The following is a 25,594-nucleotide window of genomic DNA, read 5'->3' on the forward strand; positions in this document are numbered from 1 at the left end:
GTGTGTTCACCTGGATATCCTAATACTAATAATAAGTATTGAGCATAATCAATTGAGCTGGGGATCAGAATATTTTCCTCTTAATTTAAACAAGTTAGAGATCAAGGTTGTTCAAAAGAATTTCCCTTCTAGCTGAAACCCTAATTGATTGTTTACTGCCCTACATGTACAATCAACCACAATCGAATTAGAAACTAGCTACAAAAATAATAAGCATGCTAAAGAGATCCACCATCCAGCGACTGCATCTGAGATGGATGTGCCAACAGACAAGAGCAAGGGCAAGATGCCTGTGAATTGTCAATGTTGAGGAGCAGTTGAAGTGTAGTTTTCAGTTCAATATGTGAAAACCTTCCTATGATGATAATGCTCATGAGCTATCCACATCCAAGGAGATTTACAAACGAAACATTGTTCTAGGGCATATCCACATATCAATTGGTAATTCAGTATCCTCTATGAAAGAAAATTTCAAATAATTCCTACCATTTTATTGACTCAATACATTACATTACGTTCATGAGACAAGGATGATCAAACACAGACACTCAAGAAATACATAACCTGGGAGGTCCCAGTAAACCCGATGCTGTGTTTCTTAGAAAACACCTTTTACAAGGAATACACTGGAGTTACTAGGCACCCTAAATTGCATATTTTATGGCTGCTAGGTATACCACACTTCAGAAGCACCACAAGTTCCTTATGCAAGCAGGATGCATGAGTCCACAGATATAAATTCTACTCACTTGGCACTTCTTTAAGGCTATGTTTGGTTCCCCGAAAATGTAAGAGAAAAAAATTGGGAGGAAAAATGAAAGGAAAGAAAAAGGTAAGGAAAGAAATATAAATTTTTTTCTCTTGTTTAGTTATCCATGGAAAATTCAAGGGAAAAAAAAAGAAGAATTTTTTCACTAAAACTGCTGCCGGAGCCGGGGAAGGGCAAGCGCTTGGCAACAGCGCCAGTGGCGACGATGACAGCATCGGCCAAGATGGTCTTGGAATTGGTGAAGACTTTGAAGGGAGTGGAGGAAAAATCGACCCTGGTGACAATTTCAGTGAAGATCTCGGTGCCGAAGCAGAGGGACTAGGCGTGGCAGCGATCCATGATTTCATTACCGTTAATACCATCAGGAAAACCGGGGAAGTTCTCAACGTCGGAGCTGGTGGTGAGCTGGCCGCCTGGAGCAATGTCGTTGGCCATCCAGCCTTCAAAGAGGATGGGACAGAGCTGGGCTCGGGAGGCGTAGATGGCGGCGGTGTGGGCTGCAGGACCGCTGCCAATGATGCAGAGACGGGTGTTGAGGGTTTTAAGATCGTCCACGAGCCCCCGTTAAAATTTCCTTCTCTTTTTCTCTTATTTTCCTCATTATTTTTTAAGGAAAATAGGAGAGAAAATATTATGATTTATATTTTTTTTCCATCGTATTTTCCATGTCACCCAAACTAAAGAAAATAATTCTCCACATGATTTTTTTTCCTTTCCTTAGCATTTTCCGGGAACCAAACTTAGCCTAAGTGTATATAAATCTTCCCTCTTTCTTCACAATTTGGTGTATGTCTAATAATCTGACATAAAAAGCACCTAGTGTACATAGTTATAGATTGGCAACAACTTCTATTTGCAGAAAATGATAATCATACAATAGCCACTACCAGCATTGCATCAAGGAATTAGAAACTTCAGTTTGAGGATCAGCAGTTACCTTTTTCTTACGTTCTTACTATTAGGTGGACTTGACAGCATTCTAACACCTACACTTATCAGTAACTGAAAGGAACAGATACTGAAACCACATTTTGAAATTGTGGTTTCTAAATTTGTGCTTTGTACTGAAACTGAATTTTGAAGGCCAACTTGACCCAAAAATCAATCAACTGACCAGAAGGATCTTTAACATAACCATGTACAATCAATGAACTGGCTAAGAACTGGACTTGTAAGAGAATGTAGAGAAATTTTCACAAGTAAAAATCTGTAGCTATACACAAACATATATACACTGATACACATCCTACAAAGAAAGATGCTCTTTGGTTTTTCATATATAATCAGAGTCATGTAATTAGGGAGTCAAAACTAACCATACCTCGCAATAGATAGATTAATCAACTCTAGTCAACATTGATAGACGTCTTCATTATGCAAACCTCTGATATTCACATTGAACTATAATCTGTATCATCATACAAGTATCAAGAGTTGAGGAAAAAGCCTGACTACCATCATCAGATAATCAATTCCAACGGTGTTTCACTGATGATAAGAATTTGAATATTGCATTTGCCACTCCATGCAGTCTTCAAAATCGAAACTGCTTGCACAGTCCAATAGTGCATTTTGTTGATGCTCATAACGACATATATAATTCAACCCCACAAGAAGCTCACATATAGCTGACTCTGTTTTTTGCCTGTCAGCGAAATACAAGGTCTGCAGCAGAAGAACATTCGTCCGTGTGACAATCTGCTGTTGCTCAAAATTCCGCTCACTCTGCCATCTGATCATATTGTGCGCCAGTGGGGCGAGCCATCTAAGTATCCCATCCAGCCTCTCCTTCCAATCATGGGCAAGGGGAGCATCATAGATTGCAAGATTTTTTACATAAGACTTTAGATTAGTCCTCAGTGCCATTCTCAAGCTTGTCGGTAGCATTTGGTATAAATCATCACGAGCTTCTTCACCAACTAAATGCGGGTACCGAAGCAGCTTCTGGATGACAATGATAACATTTGCATAATGCAATGCTAGAGCAGAGCCTCCAATGGTACAAGGAGGAGCCTTTACTGCTAACCTGCTTTTGGGGCTGAAACGGGAGCTATTCGTCAAACTACATCTGGATTGGCTTTGATCTCCACTGAATGGGATGCCAATTTGGGTCCGAGTGAAGCAACCCGAATTGTTTGGTTGCTCTCTCCTCACACCATTCACACTACTGCAACAATCAGAAACTTGGCTGCCTCTGTCAGTATGATCAATAACATCATCATCATCCATTTTTGAAGCTGAACTGCTCAAACTAAGGCATTCCATGAAAAGCCTCCCTGGGCTAGCTCCACATGGAAAACTAAAATCATCGGGTCTAACTGCCCCAAATTCACTCCGTTGTAATCCCATCTGAGGCCTAATCACTGTCCCCTTCTTCTCTACTGCGGCTCGCTCAATTGCCCCCGAATGATAACCATTACTCTTGCCCAGAATCCGTTTCGAAGGTTCAGAAACCACCTGAAAATTATCGATCTGTCCCAAAATCCGCCTGCATCCATCATTCAAAATCCCAGAACCTCCTCCAAACAGGCCAACACCTTCCCGCCTCAAACCAGAATCCCCAAAGACCACGCAGAGCCTTGCGTAAATGGTACACACCGTCCTCGCCAGCAGCTCCACAACCTTATCATAAGTCTGATTCCAGAGCGAAATCTCCTTGAGATGCCTAACGTCCTGCTTCTGCCACATCAATTTTTGCTCATAAGCACGACGACTCTCCTCGTGCTGATTCTGCTGAAACTTCTTGGTGGCTTGCTCCAACTCATTCAGAACCTCCATCTCACCATAAAGATTGGCCGTTGCGTTGACATACCTCTCCATCTTCCTCACCATTCCCTCCATATCCTTGACCAAAAACCCTAATTCTCTCACGTCAATCATTCCACTCACAATATCCCCATACACATGCTCAAACCCTTGCAAAGCCGGCTCGCAACACTTCTTCCCCATCCTAGACACCACAGCAGCGACGCGGTTCAGCTCCTCGAGCCTCTCCGCCAGTGCCAGCTCCAGAAGACAGGACTCGTCCTCGGACACCAATTTCTTGACGCCCTCGGAGCTCAAGATCTGAGTCTTGAGCTTGGAGATCTCATGATCAGTAAGAGATTTGTAAAGGTGAACCGTTTTAGACATAGTGTTGGCAACCTCAAAAGAGAGAATCCCAATAACCTCTCGGTTGTCGGAGCTTTTGGGGGTTTTCCTCTTGGAAGGTTCTAGAAGAAGAGCGTTCTTGAGATTGCTACTCACCTGGTTGCCCATCTTCACAATCCAAGGCTCCGCAACCATTTCGGCTGAAGAACACTTTAGGGATCTGAAACCGCAGAGTGCCTTGGATTCCAAACGGCGCTGCCAGTGGACCTCAACTCACTAAGATTGTCTGGGTAGCAGCACACAGCGCCTACGCCATAGTGCTTGGCCTACTGATGGTGTCTGGAGAAAGGTAGCGTGGGCGTGGAGGCGTGAAGGCTGAGATGGGTGGCCATGTGTTGCAGAGTTGTGGAGCCTGCAATCGAGTGATTTGGGAGATGAAGGAGATGCGACAGTATAAGGAAAAAGAAAAAAAAAAAAAAAAAAAAGGAGGAAATCAATGGAAAAGTAAGAGGAGGAGGAGGAGGAGGATGTGAAGGAGGAGCAGCTTCACTGTGAAGCTCTCTCGTTCTTTGTAGAGATTTTCGAAAGTCCGGCTCTTTTTGAACTTGCTTTCAAGTGTCTCAGATATGACGTCTTTACCACTCATTTCTCAGAGCTTTACCAAAATTATCCCTTGACTTTCCGCTTTTGGTTTCGGCGCTTTTTTTTACAATTTTTACTTTAAAATTTGTTTTTTACCGCCCCTCTATGCACTAAGGCTACGCATTCTTAATTTAATTTGGAAAACCATGGGACAATATAGACATGTCATTATCAGGCCAAACCACTTTTGTAATTATTCTAATGATTTCAGATAAATAAGGGATATTCAAATAATCATCAATTTTAAAATCCTTAAATATATTTGACTAAGAAGGGGACATGGACATGCAATTCAACGATTCTTATATCAATGACGTACCAAAATATTTTTTATTATTATGACATTTCGAATTATTTCATATTTTCTGTAATTCAAAATTTAGTCCAATATCATATAATTTAGTCTAAATTATTTTTCAAAATCATGTACTAATTTGATGAATATTTTTTTAAAAAAATAATTTAATAATTTTTTTTACAAACTCAAAAAATTAATTATGGGATAAAAAAATATGATTACAAAATTAATTACCCACTACCCATTTAGTTGTATATTATAAATTTATGATTCATAAATTATGGTTATATACTAGGTAGATTTATTTATTTAGCAAAATATTTGAGAGTTGAAATTGTGGAAGAGGATTTCAATGATTAATCTGGAAAGTCAAAAGAGGGTCCCTTATGCAACTTAAAGTACTACATCCATGGACATTGTCACTCCATTTTGGTCCCCCGTTCTTTAACTTGATTTCGCCCCTACGCAATGGGACCAGATAGAGGGCAAGGCTCTACTATTTCTTCCCAGTCCATTTTTTCTTTTCTTTTTTCCTTTTTTTCTCCTCTTTTTTTATTTTTTTTAAAATAATTATTAATTTAAAATTTTATGTTCTTATTTATCTTTGATATCATATGAAAAAACACTATTTTTAAATGTCATACGAAACTAAATAACATGATAAAAAATATGTTTTATAATGATTATAGAAAATATTTTTAATTTTTTTAATATTTAAATGATAAAAATTTAAAATATTAAAATGATTAGAAAATTTTTTTAAAATTATTATCAAATATATTTAAAATTAGATTATGAATTAATTAAAAAATTTAAAATATTAAAACAAATAGAAACATTATCTAAAATTATTATCAAACATATTTAAAATTAAATTACAAATTAATAATATAATAAATAATTTCTAAAACCAATGTTAGAAAACTATTTGACCTTAAACTTCACATTTTCTTTTTTCCAAACATATTTGAAATCTACCTCAAAATCTAAAAAAAAAGGATTTTGAAAAAATGATCGCATTAAAACGTTGGAGTGACGAAGAAGTTGAATTCAAATAAATTTCAACGGAATTATTCATTTTTTGGGGGTTGTAGGTGGAGCTTGGCCGTACATATGTACAATCCTTGGACTGAAATTCCATGTTTTGAAAAAATGAAACACGACGAAGCTTCTTTTTTCTCTTTTCGACTTTATTTTGAAATGTGGCATTAAAGAAGGAAAAATAAATTTTTGAATTGGCAGATATTTTCATTGAAGTGTGAATCATTTATTCTTCATTGGATGTAGAATTCAAAACTCATAATAATGCATGACCTAAAATGAAGTGGCTTGGAGATTTAATGTGGTTGATGCATTCTCCCCCTATTTAAGTGGTCCTCTATATTAAACTCAGGATGTGACATAATCTTTTATCATAAGGTTTTAAATTCAATTGCTTTTCGCTGGTGGCCAATGAATGTATGGCCTTTTCTTAAATTTATGTTTAGAAGAAACAAAATTATTAGATCATAAAAGCATTTACTTACATCAGCTGGCTTGGCTTCCATTTTTTTTTTTCACAAGGTGTCAATAAACTTGAACTCCGGTCCAACCAACCCGTTCAATTGGTCGAGTGTAGATGGCATCATTCATGGAGGTGTGTACTGAGTTTCAAGATTTCATCGTTTAAAACAAGCATTTTCAAAACCAAACAGTGGGCGACCTACCCTCTATTCTCTGATTCCCAAGTCAAGTATGTGAATCTGAACATAGACTAAAGAAAGAAGAATGTTGCAGGTAGTGGAATGGTCTTTTTTTTGTTGTTATTATTACATATAGCAAATCTTTTTGGTTTTGGTTTAGATGGATGTGGAATTGGTTTGTTGTAATGGTTGAGTTGTAACTTCTCCTTCCATCCACACTCAGATTCTCAACACAAACCAACCCATAGAAAAAAGGAAGAATAGGGCGAATGGCTTGGAATAATTGAGGAGATGTGAAAGGAGGAAGATAATAGACGATGATGCCTATCCCTAATGGCCCTTTCAAACTTATTAAGCTTGGAAGATGGGTGTCGTATTGGATTTGTTATTGAATATAAGAAACATCATGATAGATGAAATCTGACCAAATGAAGGGAGATTTTGTCAAAAGTTGGAGGTAGTGGGAGTTGGTAGTTTGTTTTTATTCAGACAGAGGGTTACTTGAGAGCTAAGACCACCCACATGGAAAAGTCCCCCCAAACAAAAAGAGATCCAAAAACAAAGCACAGAATGACAAAAAGATAGAATGGAAGGCACTCCACTTTCGCCTTTTGCATTCTTTATGGCTATGGCTTTGGTCCACTGAAATGAGCTCAGTACCCTTCTTGAATTTGTTCCAACTGTGCCGCCCTTCTCAGATATTTGGAATTTCCATTAAGAAACCCAATTTAATAAAGTGTTTTCAATGTTTTTATTTTTTATTTTTGGAAGCATTTCTCAACTAATAATAGTGTGCGGTTCAAATGGACCGCCTGGACCTCTAGGTGAAGGAGTGCAGGACCACGTTCCCTATGCCTAGCATTTATGTGGCTATTGGCCTCGGCCTTGGCCCCATCATTTATTTGCCTTCATCCTCTACTTATTGTCACTATTATGACGCTGAGAGGCACTGCTGCACTGAAATTACTCAAATTAGTGGATCCATATTTATATCTTCTTGTTTCTTCTCACTTGTCTTCCAAAACAAATTTATTCATAAATTATAAAATAGGAAAATTATAAGGTACCCAAATTCCAATTAAATTTGAAGTATCCAATGGAGATGGGAAAATGAGACTTATTTAAATCAAGCATAAGAATAAGATACAAAGAAAAAAAAGATCTAAATAATTTAGTAAATGTGATTTTCGCATAAAAATAAACTAATGCTTATTTTTTAAACAAATTAATGATAATTTTGAAAGGAAGGAAAATGAATAGCTTATTTGAAAATATTTTCAAAAATAATTTTTAAAAATAAAATTCTAATTAGAAATTCAAATGTGAAAAATAATTTTTTTACTTGATTTATTCTTCATAAAAGTTTTATACATGATATAAAATTTTAAATATTCTTTTATATTTTTAATTATTAATTAAAATACCATATAAAAGTCCATTAAAAATATCTAACATTTATTTTTAAAAAATAACATGAGAAATAAATTATTAATTTAAGAATAACTTTCAACATGACAAAAATATCTTAACTAAATTTGGGCTCAATATCTTTTCCATAAATAAGCAAAATATCCCTTTTGGATTTATATTCACCAAATAAATATGAAAAATTTAAATATAAAAAAAGGGCAACTCAAAATGTCTCGTCAAATCAAGGTGTGATATTATGTTAAATTACTAATTTTTTTAAAAGCTTCAATCAAATCAAATACCATATTAAATTACCATTTTTTTTATAAAAAAAAAAAAAAAAAAGGTTTTAGATATTAGAAAAATAGGCGGTTGAACACATCCTAACATGAGAGTTTTATTTTATTTTACTTTATTTTAAATAATTGAGGTATTGAATATGGATGGAATATCCACGTGTAGCTTAATGAAGAGACTTGGCATCCAATGGGCCAAATGGGCATGGTTTTCAATGGAAGGAAGAAAAGAGCAACGTGTAATTAATTGTGAGTGGAGGGAGATACTAGTCAAAAAGTAGGAAAAGCAAGGAGGATCAGTTGGATACTCTACCAAATTTGGCGCCCATTTGCATGTACGTTTGCGTTTGGAGTGACTTCTTTTTGTGGAGATATATATGTAGGGAGAAATCGGCCCCACAACAAATCACATCCTAGGCTCGCTTTTTAAAAAGGCCCATAATCAAATTGTGGGGGGTGTCCCTTTCGTGGTGGCCTTGTGTTTACCTTGTTTTAGGCTTTGGCGTTTTAGAATTGAGACAACTTCCCCACATATTCTCGGACATTGATCCTAAAGTCAGCAATTTCCCAACCACTTTATAGCAAACCCACCTATATTTTTTTAACTTATAAGCATACAAGTTGGTGTAATTATGGTATACATGGGTTTTGGTAGCATGGGCCTGAAAGTAAGACAGCCCTGTAGGGTTAAGTAGAAGAAAATGTCAAATGTCAGCAGAACGGGCGGTTTGGGCTGGGCTTTCCAGACCGAGCCTGGATTCACGGGTATAGATTTTTCCATTAAGACATCTTCTCTTTTGGAAGATGATCAAAAGCAACTCACTCATCAAGAGGATAGACTAATACGGTCTTGTCCTTGAGGGAATCATGAGTCCACAAATGTACTTGAGGGAATCATGAGTCCACAAATCAAAAGCCTCTGCCACTATATTTGGAAATCGATGATTTTCCCCAACCTCATGTCGCTGCCATTGCGCCATTGTAAGGATAAAACATCAATTCCACACCTGTTGTTCACCGCCATAATGGAGTTATTTATTAAGGACGACAAAAGGGTGGGTTTTTTTCGGATACTCGTCCCTAATGGGACGGGATTCAATTTTAATAAACGGATTTGGGACAGGTTTGATTTTAAAAAAAAAAATCCAAGACGGGTTCAGGTATTACCCCACTCTCCCCCGATTATATATAAAATTAATTTAATTTAAATTTTATTTTATTATTTTTAATTTATAAATAATAATAAAATATTTTTAACAAAAATAAGTTATAAAAAATATAATAATTTAATTATTTATAAAATATATTTATTTTAATATAATTAAAATTTTAAAAGTAATTTAAAAAAAATTCAAAAAAAAGTTAAGCGGGGAGAACGGATGCGATAATTTATCATATCCACCTTACCCTATTTAATTTTTTAAATAAGATAAGGATGATAATTATTTTGAATAAACGGAACGGGGTTAAGATCGGGGGACCTATTGCTCACAATTGGTAGTGTGGGGCAACTATAGATGTACCTACAAAAGCAAAATGAAATGGATGCTTTCTCATTGTTAAACATAATATTGTTTCGAACAAGAGCATTCCTCTCTTAAAAGCACTAAATTATCAAATGATTACATTATAATTGCAGAAGAATCCTGCCAGTTAATTAGTAGACTTCATAAAGCTCTATTCACACTTAAGGCAATTAAAATATACAGAAATTGACAATTAGCTTTGGGTATGTAGCATGGAATAGATTTTGATTTAAGCAAATCCAGAACTTTTATGGTCATCAAAGTATTGTATTGTTGGACCTTTACAACCCCTTTAAAGGAGTAGCATAAATGGCCTATGGGAACATTAAAGGTTCGAAGGAGCCAATATCAAGTTGGATAACATTGACAAAAAAAAATGATTTGTTTTCATCATATATATTTTATGTCACACCCAAGTAAACTGGAGTCCACCAATCTTCTGCACACCAATTGAACAATTTCACTATTTAAAACCTTTTTTGTTAATACAAATAACAACAAAAATCACAAGTCCTACAATATAACCAAGTAACAACAAATAGAGGCCAACAAGGATGACCTTCATTCATGGTAAAGACCAATCAAATTAAAAAAGCACTTGATTGAGACCTTTGTCATAGTAATAAGGTTTTTTCAAACAAAAATGGAAATAAGACTTGATGAAATGCATACATCCAAAACTAACAAGTATAGTAAAAAAAAGGGGGGTTATGCCCAATGTAAAGGTAAATTTGTCATTCATATATGTCAATGGCCTATCAGTGATCAAATAAGTAAGAAGACTAAGTGATAAACACATAATATTCATTACATTCCCAAATTGTCCAGAAAAAACCAAAATTTGATAAGTATATGTTCACTCCAAGTTGTAGAAAAAGGTCAATGTTAGGTTGCGTCATGAGGTGGGAATTGGACTTTGAGAAATGTCCTCATTTCTTCATGTCGGTCTCATAGAATCTGCATACTCGCTTTGAAATCCTCATCGAACCTATCAATTCGCCACTCTAGAGATGTCAATCATTTATCATTCATTAACACCATATTCTCTAATCACAGGTACCAATGGAGTTGATTTGAGCATTCAAGTTATTTGAAAGCTCAACCTCTTTCATAACTGTATGAGAGGAATCATCCACAACGACCTTTGCTCCTATCATATTGCCCTTTTGTAATTCAATGGCAATTTTGTTTTGGGCACCTCCTCCCTTTATATTGTGATTGTCATCCTCCTCTTCTAAAGATGCCTTAGTTTATAATTAAATTAATTAGTCATAGGTGTTAAATGGGAAAATTTAATGTATTTACCTTTTGCCTATGCTTTCAATTTAAATAATTGAAATGGTAGATTGTTTAATTTCAATTAAATTGGATATAGTTTCAGTTGATAATTAAATTAATTAGGCATAGGTGTTAATTGAGAAATTTTAATGTATTTACCTTTGCCTATGCTTTCAATTTAAATAATTGAAATGGTAAATTGTTTAATTTTGATTGAATTGGATATAGTTTCAGTTTATAATTAACTTAATTAGCCATAAATGTTAATTGGAAAATTTTAATGTATCTACCTTTTGTCTATGCTTTCAATTTAAATAATTGAAATGGTAAATTGTTTAGTTTCAATTAAATTGGATATAGTTTTAGCTTATAATTATATTAATTAGACATAAGTGTTAATTGAAAAATTTTAATGTATCCACATGTTGCCCATACTTTGAATTTAAATAACTAACAAATAAATTGCTAAAATTTTATTAAATTGGATATAGTTTTAGTTTATAATTAAATTATTTAGGCATAAGGATTAATTGGAAATTTTAATGTATTACTTTCAATTTAAATAATTGAAATGGTAAATTGTTAAATTTCGATTAAATTGGATGTAGTTTTAGTTTATAATTAAATTATTTAGGCATAAGTGTTAATTGAAAATTTTTAATGTATCTACATGTTATCCATACTTTCAATTTTAAATTTAATTAATTACATATAGTTCCAATTGAGCTTATTGATACGTTCAAATGATTAATTTATATTTATTTCCATGTAGTTTCTCTTTTTTAATTAAATTAATTACGCATAGGCGTAAATTGACAAATTACAGTTTATCAAATGTTCCCCATACTTCCAATTGAACTTATTGTTATCTTCAAATGATTAATTTATATTAATTTACATATAGTTTCTCTTCTAATTTAATTAATTAGGTATTGGTGTAAATTGACAAATTACAATTTTTTTTTAAAATTTCCCATGGTTCCAATTGAACTTATTTTAATGTTGAATTCATTATTAATTGTGTAAGTTTTCCCTAAAAATTCAAATGCTAATAATTTTAATTTAATGAAATTTTCAATTTACCATTACAAATGAAAATAATAAAAATTTCCTCATTTTATTAATGTCCTATTTAATGTCATCTACCCAAATATACTAAAAGTGGAAAATATCAACAGCCAAGTGTACCCGTGTACAAATTATATCCTAAATATGGCAAAAAATTAAAACTAGTATTAATTCACCCACCAACCAACACCCCATAGGGTAAGAGTTTCAATAAAACAATTTTTTTAAGGGAAATAGAGAGTGTGAAAGAAGAAGTATTGGAGTGGACGTCATGAAAGCAAAAAATCATAGCAAATTGTGCCAGTGAAGATACCCCAAAGTTCAAATTTTGATTCTTAAGGTAAACTGAATGTGTCACCCTATTAATCAAAAGCATATTATTTATTTGTCATATTTATTTATTTGCTATATTACTACCTCCAACCTTCATTATGGGAAAATAACTAATTGTAACAAATAAATTTTATTTTCAAACTTTACAGTAGCTCAAAAAAAGTAGCATGACTAAATTTGACATAATCATGTTTTTTTTTCCCCCTCAATTTCAACTTTTTTTTTAAATTTTTTTATTTACATAATGCCAAAAGCACTAGTGGGTACTAGTTGAGGAAAATTTTCTCAACCGATCAAATCATTCCTCAATCGGTAGCCACTAATAGATCCCAAATCAACAACAATACTAAACATACTAATCAATTACAATGGTGCCAGTCAACTTTTGTACCTTAGCCAGTACACATTGCCACAATTGCGACCCACCTAGCCATAACTGGTCGACCTCCATTTTGGGATCAGTTACTCTATTTCTCGACCACTACTCACTGGATGCAGATGATAAGCATATGGGAGTGAACCGGTCAATCGCCATTTTAGGATTGGTTACTCCATTTCTAGACCACTATTCATAGGATGTAGAGAACAAGTATTTTGTATTCCTTGTATGACAATTATTTTTTATCATTGAAAAAAAAGATAAAATAAAAATATATGGTGCAATATATTCTAAGCTCATCAATTTAAAATTGAGAATTGTAATATGCTTCGATTTTGAAATTTATAGGTAGAACTATCAGACATGGAGAAAAAAGAGAGAAAGGAATTCATAGTGAAGCTTGAAGATGAAATTCATGAGAATTCATATACTAATGGGAGTTATAACCACAATTCACAGACTTTAATTGAGAATGTGTTGAATGGTATTTCAGTTGAAAAAGTGTGCAAATTGGAATTCAATTGTATAGATGAAACATAAACATTTTACAACATGTTCGCTAAAATGACTGGATTTAGTATTCAGAAAGACGATTTGAAACGATACAAAAATGAAGATATAGTATCTCAAAAGTGGGTGTGTTTTAGAGAAGGACATCGATTAACAAAGTGTTTTGAAAATGAGAATTAATAATGTGAGCCACGATCAATAATTAGAGTTGGATGTCAAGTTGTTTTTCATATTGGTTTTAATAGAAAACTGGAAAAGTAGATTGTTAAAGAGTTTAGAGGAGACCATAATCATCCTTTGATTGATGTGATCGACACATAATTCCTTCGATCTTCTCAGGCAATAAGTAATCTAAACAAGACTCAAATTAATGTTATGTGTAAAGTTGGTATTAAAACTACCCAAATTATGGACTATATGGTCCAACAATTAGAAGGACATCAACATGTTGGTTTCACACCAAAAAATATATACAGTCGTGTTAATGCAATGCGTAGAATTTAAATTAACAATGGTGATGCAGAAGCGGGTTTGGCTTACTTGTGTAGGAAAGCAAAAACAAATTCTTCCTTTTATTATAAATTCAATGTCAATGAAGAAAGTTGACTAATAAACTTGTTTTGGACTGATTCTACATCTCAATTGGATTTATGTGTGTTTCAAAAACGTGTTGGCATTTGATACAATATATCAAACCAATACCTATAAAAAGCCACTAGTTTTGTTGGTTGATGTTAATCATCATCACAAAACCATGGTCTATAGTTGTATGCTATTGATGGATGAATGTATTGATACATATGAATGAGTGTTGGAGATGTTTCTTATAGCAATGATGAACAAGAAGTCCATTTTTATTGTAATTGATCATAATTTTCTAGCATTTTAATCACAACCAAATAGGCTTTTAATATTTAATTTTTTTTAGAATTTAAAAAAGAATTAATTGATTCAAAGGGATGAAATAATATCAACATTTATAATTTTAAGTGCCAGTTTGGTTGGTGTTTTCAAGATTTGTTTTCTATTCTTGAAAATAGAAACACTAAAAACTTATTTGGCAAAGGAAATGATTTTTGTTTTTCATGTTCCCAATGTTCTCAAAATGCTTATTTTTAGAGAACAAAAAAACTTGTTTTGCTTATTTTCGTTACTGCTTAAAGAACAAAAAAAACATCTCTATTCTTTGTGTTTTCTCAAAGTTCTTCTCCATGTTCTCAAATTTCCTATCTTCATCTTCTTCCCACTGTCGTTGTCTTCCTCTTTGTCATAGTCATCATCAAAATACTCACTTAAAACCCTACCCCCTCATTTTGTTCCCGCATTCCTTTTCTTTCCCCTAATTCCACTTGCCATTGAAATCTGACTTGGAATATGAGCAAGAAGTGGAGATGACAAATGGAGAGCTCATTGCGTGGTAGTGGCACACGCTACCGCTTGTACCACTGACAATGCTTCTCATCGTCAATAGAGAATAGATTTTCTTGTATCCAATTTTGATGCAAATCATGAGAATTTGTCTGGAGAACATGCATGTTGTTGCTATGGGAGATGTTCATGCCACTGCCGAGGCTGGAGAGGTCGACATCTACAATTGATTTCTTACTACTACGACCAAGGATGATGGAATATGTTTGCGTAATGTGCTCAAAATCCTCTCATCTTCGTAGAGTTTGGTGAACCCTGTCTCCTAATCACTATTGTTGTTGTTTCCCATCCATATCTACAACTTCAGAGCTAGTGATTAGGGTTTTTTTGGGGTTGGATCAAACAATGAATTTGGGAATGCAAATCGGTAGGATTTGATGGATGGAGTAATAAGTTTGTGAAATTGAAAATGGTGAATTTAAGGTTTTAATGAATGAGAAAAAAATTGTGAAATTAAAAAATAGTGTTATGAAAAAGAATTGAAGGAGACGCCATATTTGGTTTAACCCCTATGGGAAGCTTTCCTCCACGTTGTCTTTCATAGGCTCAAAACCTTTTGACCATCCAAGATAAACATATAATCCGTGTAGACTAAGACAAGCTTTGTCTGGCACAAAAGGAAAGATAGATTTCCTTTTTTTTCTAATGCCAAACGGAATGGATATACCAAGCCGATTGGGGACTTCCAGACGAACAAACCAAGCCAATCGGAAATTCTAGGCATTGGACAGATGATTAATCACCACTAATGCCTGAACGACAATCAAGACGACATTTACACCCAAAAATCAATATCACCCAATCGTTACATGCAATCAGTGGCATTAGCTAACGTAAATGCACAGTCAACGACATAGTCTAAAATTCTTATACGATAAACAACAAATGACACCAATCAATAACTCTTATTTGGTATGATTGTTCAATTCGCGCTAAGAAAATGACGTTGACTATCTTATTAAGGCATAGTATCCGCCACAACGACATTTATCAGAGTAGGAAAGGCATGAATGCACAATCAACGTTGTGACGATGGTGCTATAAATTCTATAAAAAACCCTTTTAGAGGCATGAAAAAGGTATTCACGCACATAGCCATTCAAAAAAGTTGAATTCACTCTTATTAGATTCTGACTTAAGCTTTGGAGGGGCGTGTCCAGACCACCTGTTCAGACATCCTTTTGTGCAGGAAAGAAGTTCGTCTAACTCTAATGAAGTTGGACGGACCTATATATAGTTGGCACAACACCAACAACCCCTACCAAGACACCTCCATTTTATGGTTTTTCTTTTTATTTTTGAGTCTCAATTTAATTTGTTGGAATTAATTAATAGTTTGGTTTTAAAAATTAAATTCATGGAGTCTATCAATATAATATGTCCTAATCTAACATGTAATAAGCCCCAATTTAGTTTGTGAAAGTATGCACGGTTTAGATTAAGGTCTTATATGCCAAATAATTTAAATATACACATGGAAGGGAAAACATATTATCAATTTGTTTGGGTGAATTTTGGTTGTTACTTTCTTATTTGATGAGGGTCTTGGCATTTTTGTGTTGTAGTGGTCTCAAGTTTGTATTTTCTTTTCAATTATTCTGATTAAGTCTCGAGTTTCAATTATATCTTTTTTATTAACTCAATCAAACAAGTTTTTTTTTTTTGTTTTTGAGAATAAAAATTGTTTTTGAGAATTTAGTTACCAAACACCATTTTATTTCTAAAAACATCAAAAACTGTTCTTTGAAATTGTTCTTAAAAACTGTTTTCCTAAACAGTTTTTAAAAATACTAACCAAACAAGCCCCAACTTCTTCCATGTTTTTTCTTCAAGAATAACCTTTTATATATATATATATATATATATATATATATATATATATATATATATATATATATATATATATATATATATAAATGTCATTTTTCAAATATTTACATATAAGTTTTAAAAGAAAACATTATTTTTATAAATAAAAAATAAAGACATTTTAATCAAAATATGACCAAAAAATTATGAAGGATTAGTGTGGGCCTTGGCCCATCATCATCATTAGCTTTTGAGGCAACGAGCGTATCTGGAAAAGCCCAACGCAAACATATTTATATCCCCCTAATTTCAGAGCGAAGCTCTTGTTTCCTGTCGTTCTCAGTCTCATCGCCCCCTAAACTAATGTCCCCCACCCCCTAATCAAATTCTAGAATCTTGATCACGTTTAATGTCGAAAAGTGTGGCAGCTGTGTATCACCACGTCGTCCAAGATGTTGGCAGAAATTGCAAGTCCTAGGCCCGCGACCAGTCCATCCTCTGCGAACCTCGAGCGGTACTCTCTTTTGTATTTGTTCTACTTCGAGTTCATCACCGTTTTGTCCGTACTGAAAATTAGTGTTGTTGTTTATTGGAGACGTGAAAAGTATTGAGTATTCTGATGGAGATTAGGTTTCTTGGGGTAACAAACCACCTCATGCATTTTTATAGCTTTTGATAATAATTTTTCCGTTTTGTTGTGCCTGATTTTTCATGACGCCTTTATAGCTGTGCAAAAACCCCTGTAAGTGAACTGAACTTGTCATATCAAAGGACAGAAAAATATGTCTTGCCTGGCTTATTTAGAGAAGCTATTTTCACGTAGGATGCCTCCATCACTATGCAACACATTCTTAAAAGCGCCCTTTTTTTTTTTTTTTATCTAAATTGTCTTGGGTTCATGAAACTGGGATCCATCATGTTTGCAATTCTTGGAAACCAACTTGTGCGGGAGATGATATTTTTCTTTCATAGATTTTGGGGAGAAACCTTAATTGGAAAGAAAATGAGAAGAAAAGAAGTGTGTTAAGAATGTTGTTAAATGACCAAGATTGGCCTAGTTGTTTCATTTCTATTTTTATTTTACCCTTTATTGGAGTTAGGCTTCTTGTTTCTCTCTAGATTTCTGCACATGCTTGTAGGTCCATTTGTCTGCTAGTTGTTGAGTGTTCAAGATGTGTGACCGAGATTAGAAACTAGTGATATTTGATCCGAGAGTTTTAATACAGCCTTTGGTTAAAAGAAATGTCAGATGTTGTTATGTTTCTTTGTTTTGTGAAACCTCTTATGAACAAAATAGATATACAGGGAATAAGAGAAAGCAAGCATAGCAACCTCATGTGCCTAGGCGTCTGTACCTTCTTTTTTTTTTTTTTCTGTATTGTCATAATTTGACAATGTTTTTCTTCGTGCTAGAATCAGTGATTGCAATATCTGGATCTTTGTTTGATACAGGTTAGATGAATGGATCAAAAATCATGTTTAATGTTGCACCAATTTCTTTTATTAGTGGTATCATTAATACAGAGGTTTTCGAAGGGAAGATTGTTGCTTCGTTTTGGTTTAATACTTCATGATGGATTTTGATGAGTATAGTATGTTGTTGGATATGGATGAAGAACCCTTTTTCTTATCATGACTAGTTATTGAGGTACAAACACATTCACTGCTGTTGCAAGATAGTCAGGACTATCAGCACTGTTATCTAAACCAGGGATAGAGGATGCAGGGTGGGAGTTGATAGAATCAAGTGAGATAAGAGGAAGTGAAGTATATTTTGGGATTTAATGAAAAAAGGATTAATCCAGATAAGTTTCAATGCGAACCTTCCAGAAAAGGTGAGGAGAAAAGGTGTTCTCAACATCAAAACGCAAGGCTTTGTCAGTGACTCACTGTCAAGACAAGTGAAAGTCTCATTTTGATTAATAATGCTGGATGGAGAAAGGGATGAAGAGCTGCTGGTCTTGGATTTCAAGAAGATATTCATGTCATATTGTCTCAAACTCTAGGACTGGTATAGAGTGCAGTTTGAAATTAGGATGACCACAAATTACAGCTTGAAATCAATTTCATCAGCTGGAGAACACTAAAACAACAATTTAGGAGCTTATATTTTCATTAGAAGGAAGATTTTGGAGTCATTATATGGTTAAAACTTTAATATTGTGGATATTGTGGTTTGTTGTTTGAAAATTATGTACATTATTCATATAAAAAATTATATACATTATTGAAAAAAACTAAGATTTAAACTTTCCTAAAAAAAATTAGCTCTGAATCTTTCTTTTCTTTTTTTTTTTTTTTTTTCTCTATTTGGTTCTGTAATCAAAAGGGGTTGACCCAAGTGCATGGGAAGTAGATATCTCACACTCTGAAGAAGTCAAAAAGAAAATAAAAGAAGCAAAAGGATATCTCACAGCCTAAACTCTCCCTAATTTGTCCATGAAATCTAAATTTGAAACTTTGGCATGATCCCATGAAACCCTGGACCAAGCAAATAATAATTTGATGAACGGGTCTTTCATTCCTAATTCTGAACATTCAGAGCCATTAAAGTCCTCCCATTGCGTTCTTTTTTAGTGTAACCAAGCAGGCAAAGATGAACCAATCTCCACAATTTGTTGCACTATGTGAGCAAACTTTCCTTTATAGACCATGAAAGGACCTACAAAACCCCAGAGGAAAGAGCAAAAGTCCCAAAATCCACCCACAATGTAAGAGTGTATGGTCTGTTGATTCCTCCCCTTGCTTATATAAGCAATGCCAACTTACTAGAGTCCACTCAACTTTGAAACTGGTTGTTTGTGGGCATCTGGCCCCAAACTGCTTCCCCAGCAGAGAAACCAACTTTGGAAGGGCCCTGAATTTCTCACAACCCCTTAATTGAAAACTGAGAGAAGACTCCTGAATCTAAAGCTCTGTTATAGGACTTCATAGAAACAGGTAGTAGTCTTGCAAGGCTGCCATAACATCCAGTCAGCATAACCAACCTGAGGAGCAACAACATTTTGGATAACCTGCATAACTACAAACTCAACCTCTCAATCTTTGAAACTTCTTTGGAGTCTTGTATTTCAATGACCTGTACCCTCCACCTCCTCCTACAACTTTGCTATCCTGGCATTCTTTGTGAAGCTAGGAAAAACAAGACTAGGAAATAAAGTTGATGAAACCGTTCACACCACGCATTCATCCAGAATTTGTTCCTACATCCATCACTCTAGATCAAAAAGCAGGCTACCATTTTTTATTGCTTTCCAAAGGCCTACCTAAAATGCTCCTTACCCCTCTTACAGCACCCAACCCCCCTCCTCCCTGAATATTCCCACTATAGCTGCCCTCTATAAACTTTCTTGCTCATCTGTGAATCTGTACAAACATTTGTCAAATAAGGCCTCATTGAGATCTGTCAAACCCAAAAATCCCAAGTGAGCTTTTATTATGCCATAGAAGCTTTCTCAAATGTTTCAGAAGCCCTTCACCCTCTCTCATGTACAGGTGCATTTGCATCTGTCTTTGTCATTTTTCTTCAACATTTTGATTATTTGTTTCTTTTGGGTCGAGCTTCAATATGTCAAAAAAGATTGACAGTTTCTTATTTTGATTTTATTTTTCTGCCTTATAATTTTTTATTGATTTTATTTACACTTTGTACCTTCTTTTTGTTAACTCATTTAATTTACAGACAACTTTGGAGACGCCTATACAAACTCCCTTGCCTGTAAAATCAGGACAATATCAAAACTTCTGTGTCCAGGCAAAAATGCAACAGCAACTGATAGAGTTGTGGATATTAAACATGGACTGCTGGCTCCTGCCTAGTCGCTCATTGTGATTTTAAAATACTGATGTCTTTGAGTTGTAGCATTTATTATTAGAATAGTGGTGACACCTTGACATCTTGACATATATTAATGTTGGAATAACTTAATAAGTTTATGTTTGTGTTTTGTAATTAATGCTTGTGAGATATGCTGGCATTCTGTGCATTACCAGAGAGGCATTACTTGCTTACTATTTCGTTTTATTGCATTTTCTTAGAGGAATATGCTATTTTCCTTGCAGTTGCAGCCATCTCCTTGGATGAATCAAAAACCTCTTGGCATTGATGTAAATGTTTTACAAGTAGACTGACCCTAGTATACTCAATTTGGATGGAAATCTTGACAATACTTAATTTTTTTGATGAATTTATTTTCTTCTCAGCTTATGATGAAGGAAGGGAGAAGGAAGGATGAATATCTGAACCACAACCTCCTATGAAGGTGATTCTCTTCATTGCTCTAATTTCAAATCTTCTGATATTACCAAATTGAAATGCATATTGCTTCTAAAAAAACTTAAGTGTTTCACTTGAAAGCCTATAGTATTGAATTGACAATGGATGGGGAATTCTATTTTTCTTCTGTATAAGAAGTGTAGATGTTTCTTTTCTTCTTGTAAAGTAAGGCCAAAGAATATTCTTATAATTCTAGCTAATTATCCTAACTTATCATCATTATTTCCTCCCATTAGATGTGATATCCCTCAAAGTTTGCTTTTCTTCTGTAGGATTTTCACCATTCCTCCGAGGAAAAAGAAATGGGAAGATCATCCTTCAGCTTTTCTTCCAAAGGGATATATACTCAATAAGATGGATCAGGCAATGTTTCTCCAGACTGCCCTCTTCTTCAGAAGGTCACAGTAGTCCTTCAATCTCTTTATTTTTAACAGTAAGTTATTGCTATATGAATATTGGTGTATCTCAATATTGCTTTATAAAAATGAGCTGAGAATCCATGATCTGCATTTTGCCAGGTAATGAAGCATTATATTGAAATTATAAAATTTGTACTAGCCTGTATTTTATCTTCGTATGCAACTGCTTGACATACAAAGTATTAATCTTGTTACCATATTTTCCTTATGTGCTATGATTTTTACACATTCTCATGTAGTTGAACAGTCTTTTGAGCAGTGACTTGCTTTTTTTTCCCCAACTATAAAATCTTGAATCATCTGATTTCATGTTCTTTGCAAGTGTAAGACTGTGTGATTATTTTATGCTTTAGAGGGCAATAACATAACTTCATATAATATGTATTATTCAGGAAGTGTGAAACTGCAGTTAATTATCAGTTAATAGTTTTGTTTTCATACTAAATGAATTAACCTTCTCTTCTCTCTACATGACAAGCTTTTGATGCATTCTCACATACTTGACCAATCTTTTAGGCAGTAACTTGCATTTCTTTCCTCAAATATAAAATCTTGGATCATCTGATTTCATGGATTTTCCGGTTTTTAATGTCTGATGATTTCAAGTTTTTAGAAGGTTATAATATAAATTCATAATTTTCTTTTAATTTGATCTCTATCTCTATCTCTACCGCTCATCATTTTTCCAATATACAAACATCCACAATTTCTTCAAAAAAAATCTGGTAAATAGGCTCTCCTTTTAAATTTAGAAAGCCTGAAAATAAATGGATTGTATTTACCATGTAAGAACTTTTTTATTTTTTTTATTTTTTATCTGCTTTTAATGCTTTGCAACTAATGTGCTTTGATTGCAATGGAATGTGATGGTACTGCTAAATTTGTACTTTTAAATGCTTCTGATTTGCAGACTCCTACAACAAAGAACTTTTTAATTGATGCTCATGCTAAATGTGATGATGGTGCTAAATTTGTAATTTAAAATGCTTCTGACTCACTGGTTCCTATGACAAAGAACTTGTTAATTGGTGCTCATCTAAGTCTCTCCACAAATTAAAAGTTCAACAAAGAGACAAAGTTGATGCTTCAATTCCTTCAACAATTAAAACAAAGAAGGGTTTTCTACCAATTCTACAATCTGATGGATTTGCTGATTTTTATGAAGATGTAAGTAGAAAACTAATGGTGACAAAATGTTCTAGCTGATTTGAGTTTACTTTTTCTGACATGGTTCTCATTTCTGTTTAATCTGGAGGAAAGATTACCTGAGCTGAAGACCACAACAACCTTCTTGCAATGGGAAAAAAAATTGTAGTAGTTGGTTTCTTCTTGGTTCTTGCTTTATGTTTTCTCCCTTCTGAATGCTTTTTGAAATAGCATACTCGAAGATGATGCTTACATAGAATATTTTACCTTCTTACAGATATACACACACTGGAAATGATGTGGAAACTCTTAAGCCACCTAAAGCTAAGCCATATAAGATTATCAAACACCTCTGAATGAGTAGAATGATGATGATGATGATTTGGATGATCTGAGGAAGGGATGATCTGAGGAAGGGAGATCGAGAACCCAGTATGCATGTTCTGGTATTGTCCCTATTTGAAAAGGTATGCAAGGCCACCAGGCTGATTTGGATAGATTTACAATTAAACCAGAAAATGCTTAGTGTGATTTTGCTAGGTGCTAGTAAAGAAAATCCTTAATTCTTTTTGGTTTTGATCATGCAGGTGTTTGTTTTACAATATATTTTCTTGTCAAATCGTTGAGAATGCCTTCTGGTGCATACTACTGATTAGTTGATTGTAAAATCAGACAATATCACTGTTTAACAATTGGCATTGTGCGTCTCTTTTATATGTGGTACGATTTGTTGGTAACAAATTTGGCATTTGTGCAGGTAACTATAACAGATGGAAGTGTTTTCCCTAGGATGGCATAGTGCCCTTGAATGATAAGGACATATTGTTCATGAAGGTGTGTCTTAATTTCTCTCATAATCTGCTATGACTTTCTGCCTGAACAAATTTACTGGTCAAATTGTCTGAGATCTAGGGAAAAAGTTCTTAGAATCCTGATCAAATGCATTCAATTTATACAAATTGAAATTACACTCGACTTCTGAGTGATTTTGGAAGTTTTTTTCAAAATATACGAGTTCAGTGACTGTAAAAGAGAGTAAATGGAAAAAAGTATTGAATGAGGTCCTAATTCTATAAGTGGCAACTTGACATTTATGTTTGTTAGCTTCAAGATGCTTCTCACTTGTTAGATTTTTTGGCAACATTTGTATTAGGTCAGTGCGTTTTGATTTGATTTAAAAGGATTATTCACTTGAGTTTTTATGGCTTCAATAATGTACAAGCTCATGAGAAAGTGAAGCCTTAAGGAGTTTCGGGTAGTAGAAAGGATTGTTCACTCGAGTTTCTATGGCCTCAAATGGTGTTATTTAGTACAGTTTTTACTTTTTCTATCAAATAAAACAAAATCATATGACAGCTTAGAGAGCAATGCCCCTAGAGTTTCAGGCATAACCTCAGTTTGACTCATTTGGATTCCCTTTTGTAATGTGCGCTTTAGGAATACTATCTGATTTGAAGTTTGAGTCCAGACCTTTTCAAAGCTAAGGATACTTTGAAGATATTCTCAAAAGTTTTTATAAATGAAAGGTTCAAACTTTTGATGGTTAACTATGCTCTCTTATGGCTTATAAAAGTTCACAACTTTTCAATAAAACACGTTATTTGTAGTTGAAAACCCTAACATTTATGTATGGAGAGTTTCCTAATTTTAAAATATTCCAAATATCCTATTTTGAATCAAATGTGAATTTTAGAGATAAACATGTTTTAAAACTTACCAAACAATTTTTGGAATTAAAAATGTGGTGAAAAACATATTAGAAAAGACAAAAAAATCAATGAATATTTGAATGCTTGAGGGGACATTTGATCACCAATCCAATTTTCTCTCTCCATTTATGTAATTTTCAACCTATCTTTTTACACTATTTCATTCTCAATCCTTGTGATAGTCATTCTAAAAGCTTTACGAAATCATAAATGCATATTTACCTTGAATTTGATGACTTTGAAGTGATTTGAGCTCAAGTTTGATAAAATTTGAAGTCATGTAGGGGTTGATAATATCTAAGGAAGTAATTCACATCTAATAGTAAGCCAACTAAACCTAATACATTAATAATTTCCTCTTTTAACAATTTTGTGACAAAATATGTAGTTACAACGAGGCCCCATAACTCTCACAAAAACCTCATTGAACTTAAAACTAAACCTAGTCTTAACCATTCCTCACACACTCAACTCATCTCCTTGTAATTGACACACACTTAAACAACAAGCCCATGAAATGTGAAGTGTAACAAAAATAGTAAAAGAAATTTAAACAATGCCTTTTACTCCTTTTTGTCACAAAAATGATAAATAATAAACATAAGACATACATATGCATAGAAGAATAATTAAATATCAAAGATCTACATTGTAAACACATAAATAGGAGCTACAAAAAAAAACACACACACACACACACAATCCAAAATGAGAAGAGAGTAAATACAAACAATAGCAAGGTATGATCCAAATTACATCGAAGATACTCTCTTCTCTTTTTCAACCTAATTGTTGAAAAAAGTCGAGGACCAAAATTACATGAATGAGTTTTTTAATTACAAAATATTATTTTCTAGATACTTCTCTTTCTTTTTTTCCCCATAGAATTATGTATATAATTAGATTGTTGACTTCCCTTTCTTAGGAAGAACCCAATTATACAAACGCACTTGGTTTTCTTTCTTAGTTTAGATTAGACTCTGTAATTACATAAACATGTAATCATCACCATTAAAAAATCAATGGAAATAATTTAGAATTTTCTCATGTAAATCATAGCCCTTTTAAGGTTCTATGCCTTCTTTTCCTCTTAACTACCATAGTCAACTTTTGTTAACCAGCTTGCTACTAGTTCTCCCATAAAAAACCACATCTGAGCTTACGTTAGGAAACAATGGAAAATAAACTAAGAAGGAGATGGTTTTAAATGACAACCATTCTCTACAAATCACCACTCAAAAATTGAACGACGCTAATTTTTTGCAATGGTCCCAATTAGTGAAACTTTTGTTCAAGGTAAGGGAAATATGGGACTCCCTGATGGATCCAAATTGATGCCTAAGTATTGAAACCTCAATTTTAGAGTATGGGATGCCAAGAATTTTATGATGATGTCTTAGTTGGTTAACTCCATGGAGCTAATCATTAGTCAAGGGTACATGTTCTACACCACACCATAATAAATTTGGGAGGTCATGATGCTTACATACTTAGATAAGGGGAATGAAGCACAATTGTATGAACTA

General features: G+C 33.8%; 1 protein-coding gene and 1 long non-coding RNA gene across 4 annotated transcripts; one reads left to right on the forward strand and one right to left on the reverse strand.

Moving 5' to 3' along the window:
- Positions 1–1,922: 1,922 nt before the first annotated feature.
- Positions 1,923–4,435, reverse strand: LOC117915392 (protein PSK SIMULATOR 3). Its single transcript, XM_034830967.1, has one exon. The coding sequence runs from the start codon at positions 4,052–4,054 to the stop codon at positions 2,255–2,257; it is 1,800 nt and encodes a 599-aa protein (XP_034686858.1). The 5' UTR covers positions 4,055–4,435; the 3' UTR covers positions 1,923–2,254.
- A 12,444-nt stretch (positions 4,436–16,879) lies between these two features.
- Positions 16,880–23,427, forward strand: LOC117914236. Of its 3 annotated transcripts, XR_004651247.1 has the most exons (5): positions 16,880–17,032; positions 20,722–20,780; positions 21,067–21,192; positions 22,637–22,826; positions 22,947–23,427. It is a non-coding gene; the product is annotated as an uncharacterized LOC117914236 (long non-coding RNA). The 3 variants fall into 3 exon arrangements; XR_004651246.1 differs by lacking the exons at positions 16,880–17,032; positions 20,722–20,780; positions 21,067–21,192 and having other exon boundaries at positions 21,815–22,826; positions 22,947–22,997; positions 23,117–23,427; XR_004651245.1 differs by lacking the exons at positions 16,880–17,032; positions 20,722–20,780; positions 21,067–21,192 and having other exon boundaries at positions 21,815–22,826.
- Positions 23,428–25,594: the final 2,167 nt, after the last annotated feature.

The sequence above is a fragment of the Vitis riparia genome, chromosome 5 (genome assembly GCF_004353265.1).
Source record: "Vitis riparia cultivar Riparia Gloire de Montpellier isolate 1030 chromosome 5, EGFV_Vit.rip_1.0, whole genome shotgun sequence".
NCBI classification, from domain to species: Eukaryota; Viridiplantae; Streptophyta; class Magnoliopsida; order Vitales; family Vitaceae; genus Vitis; species Vitis riparia.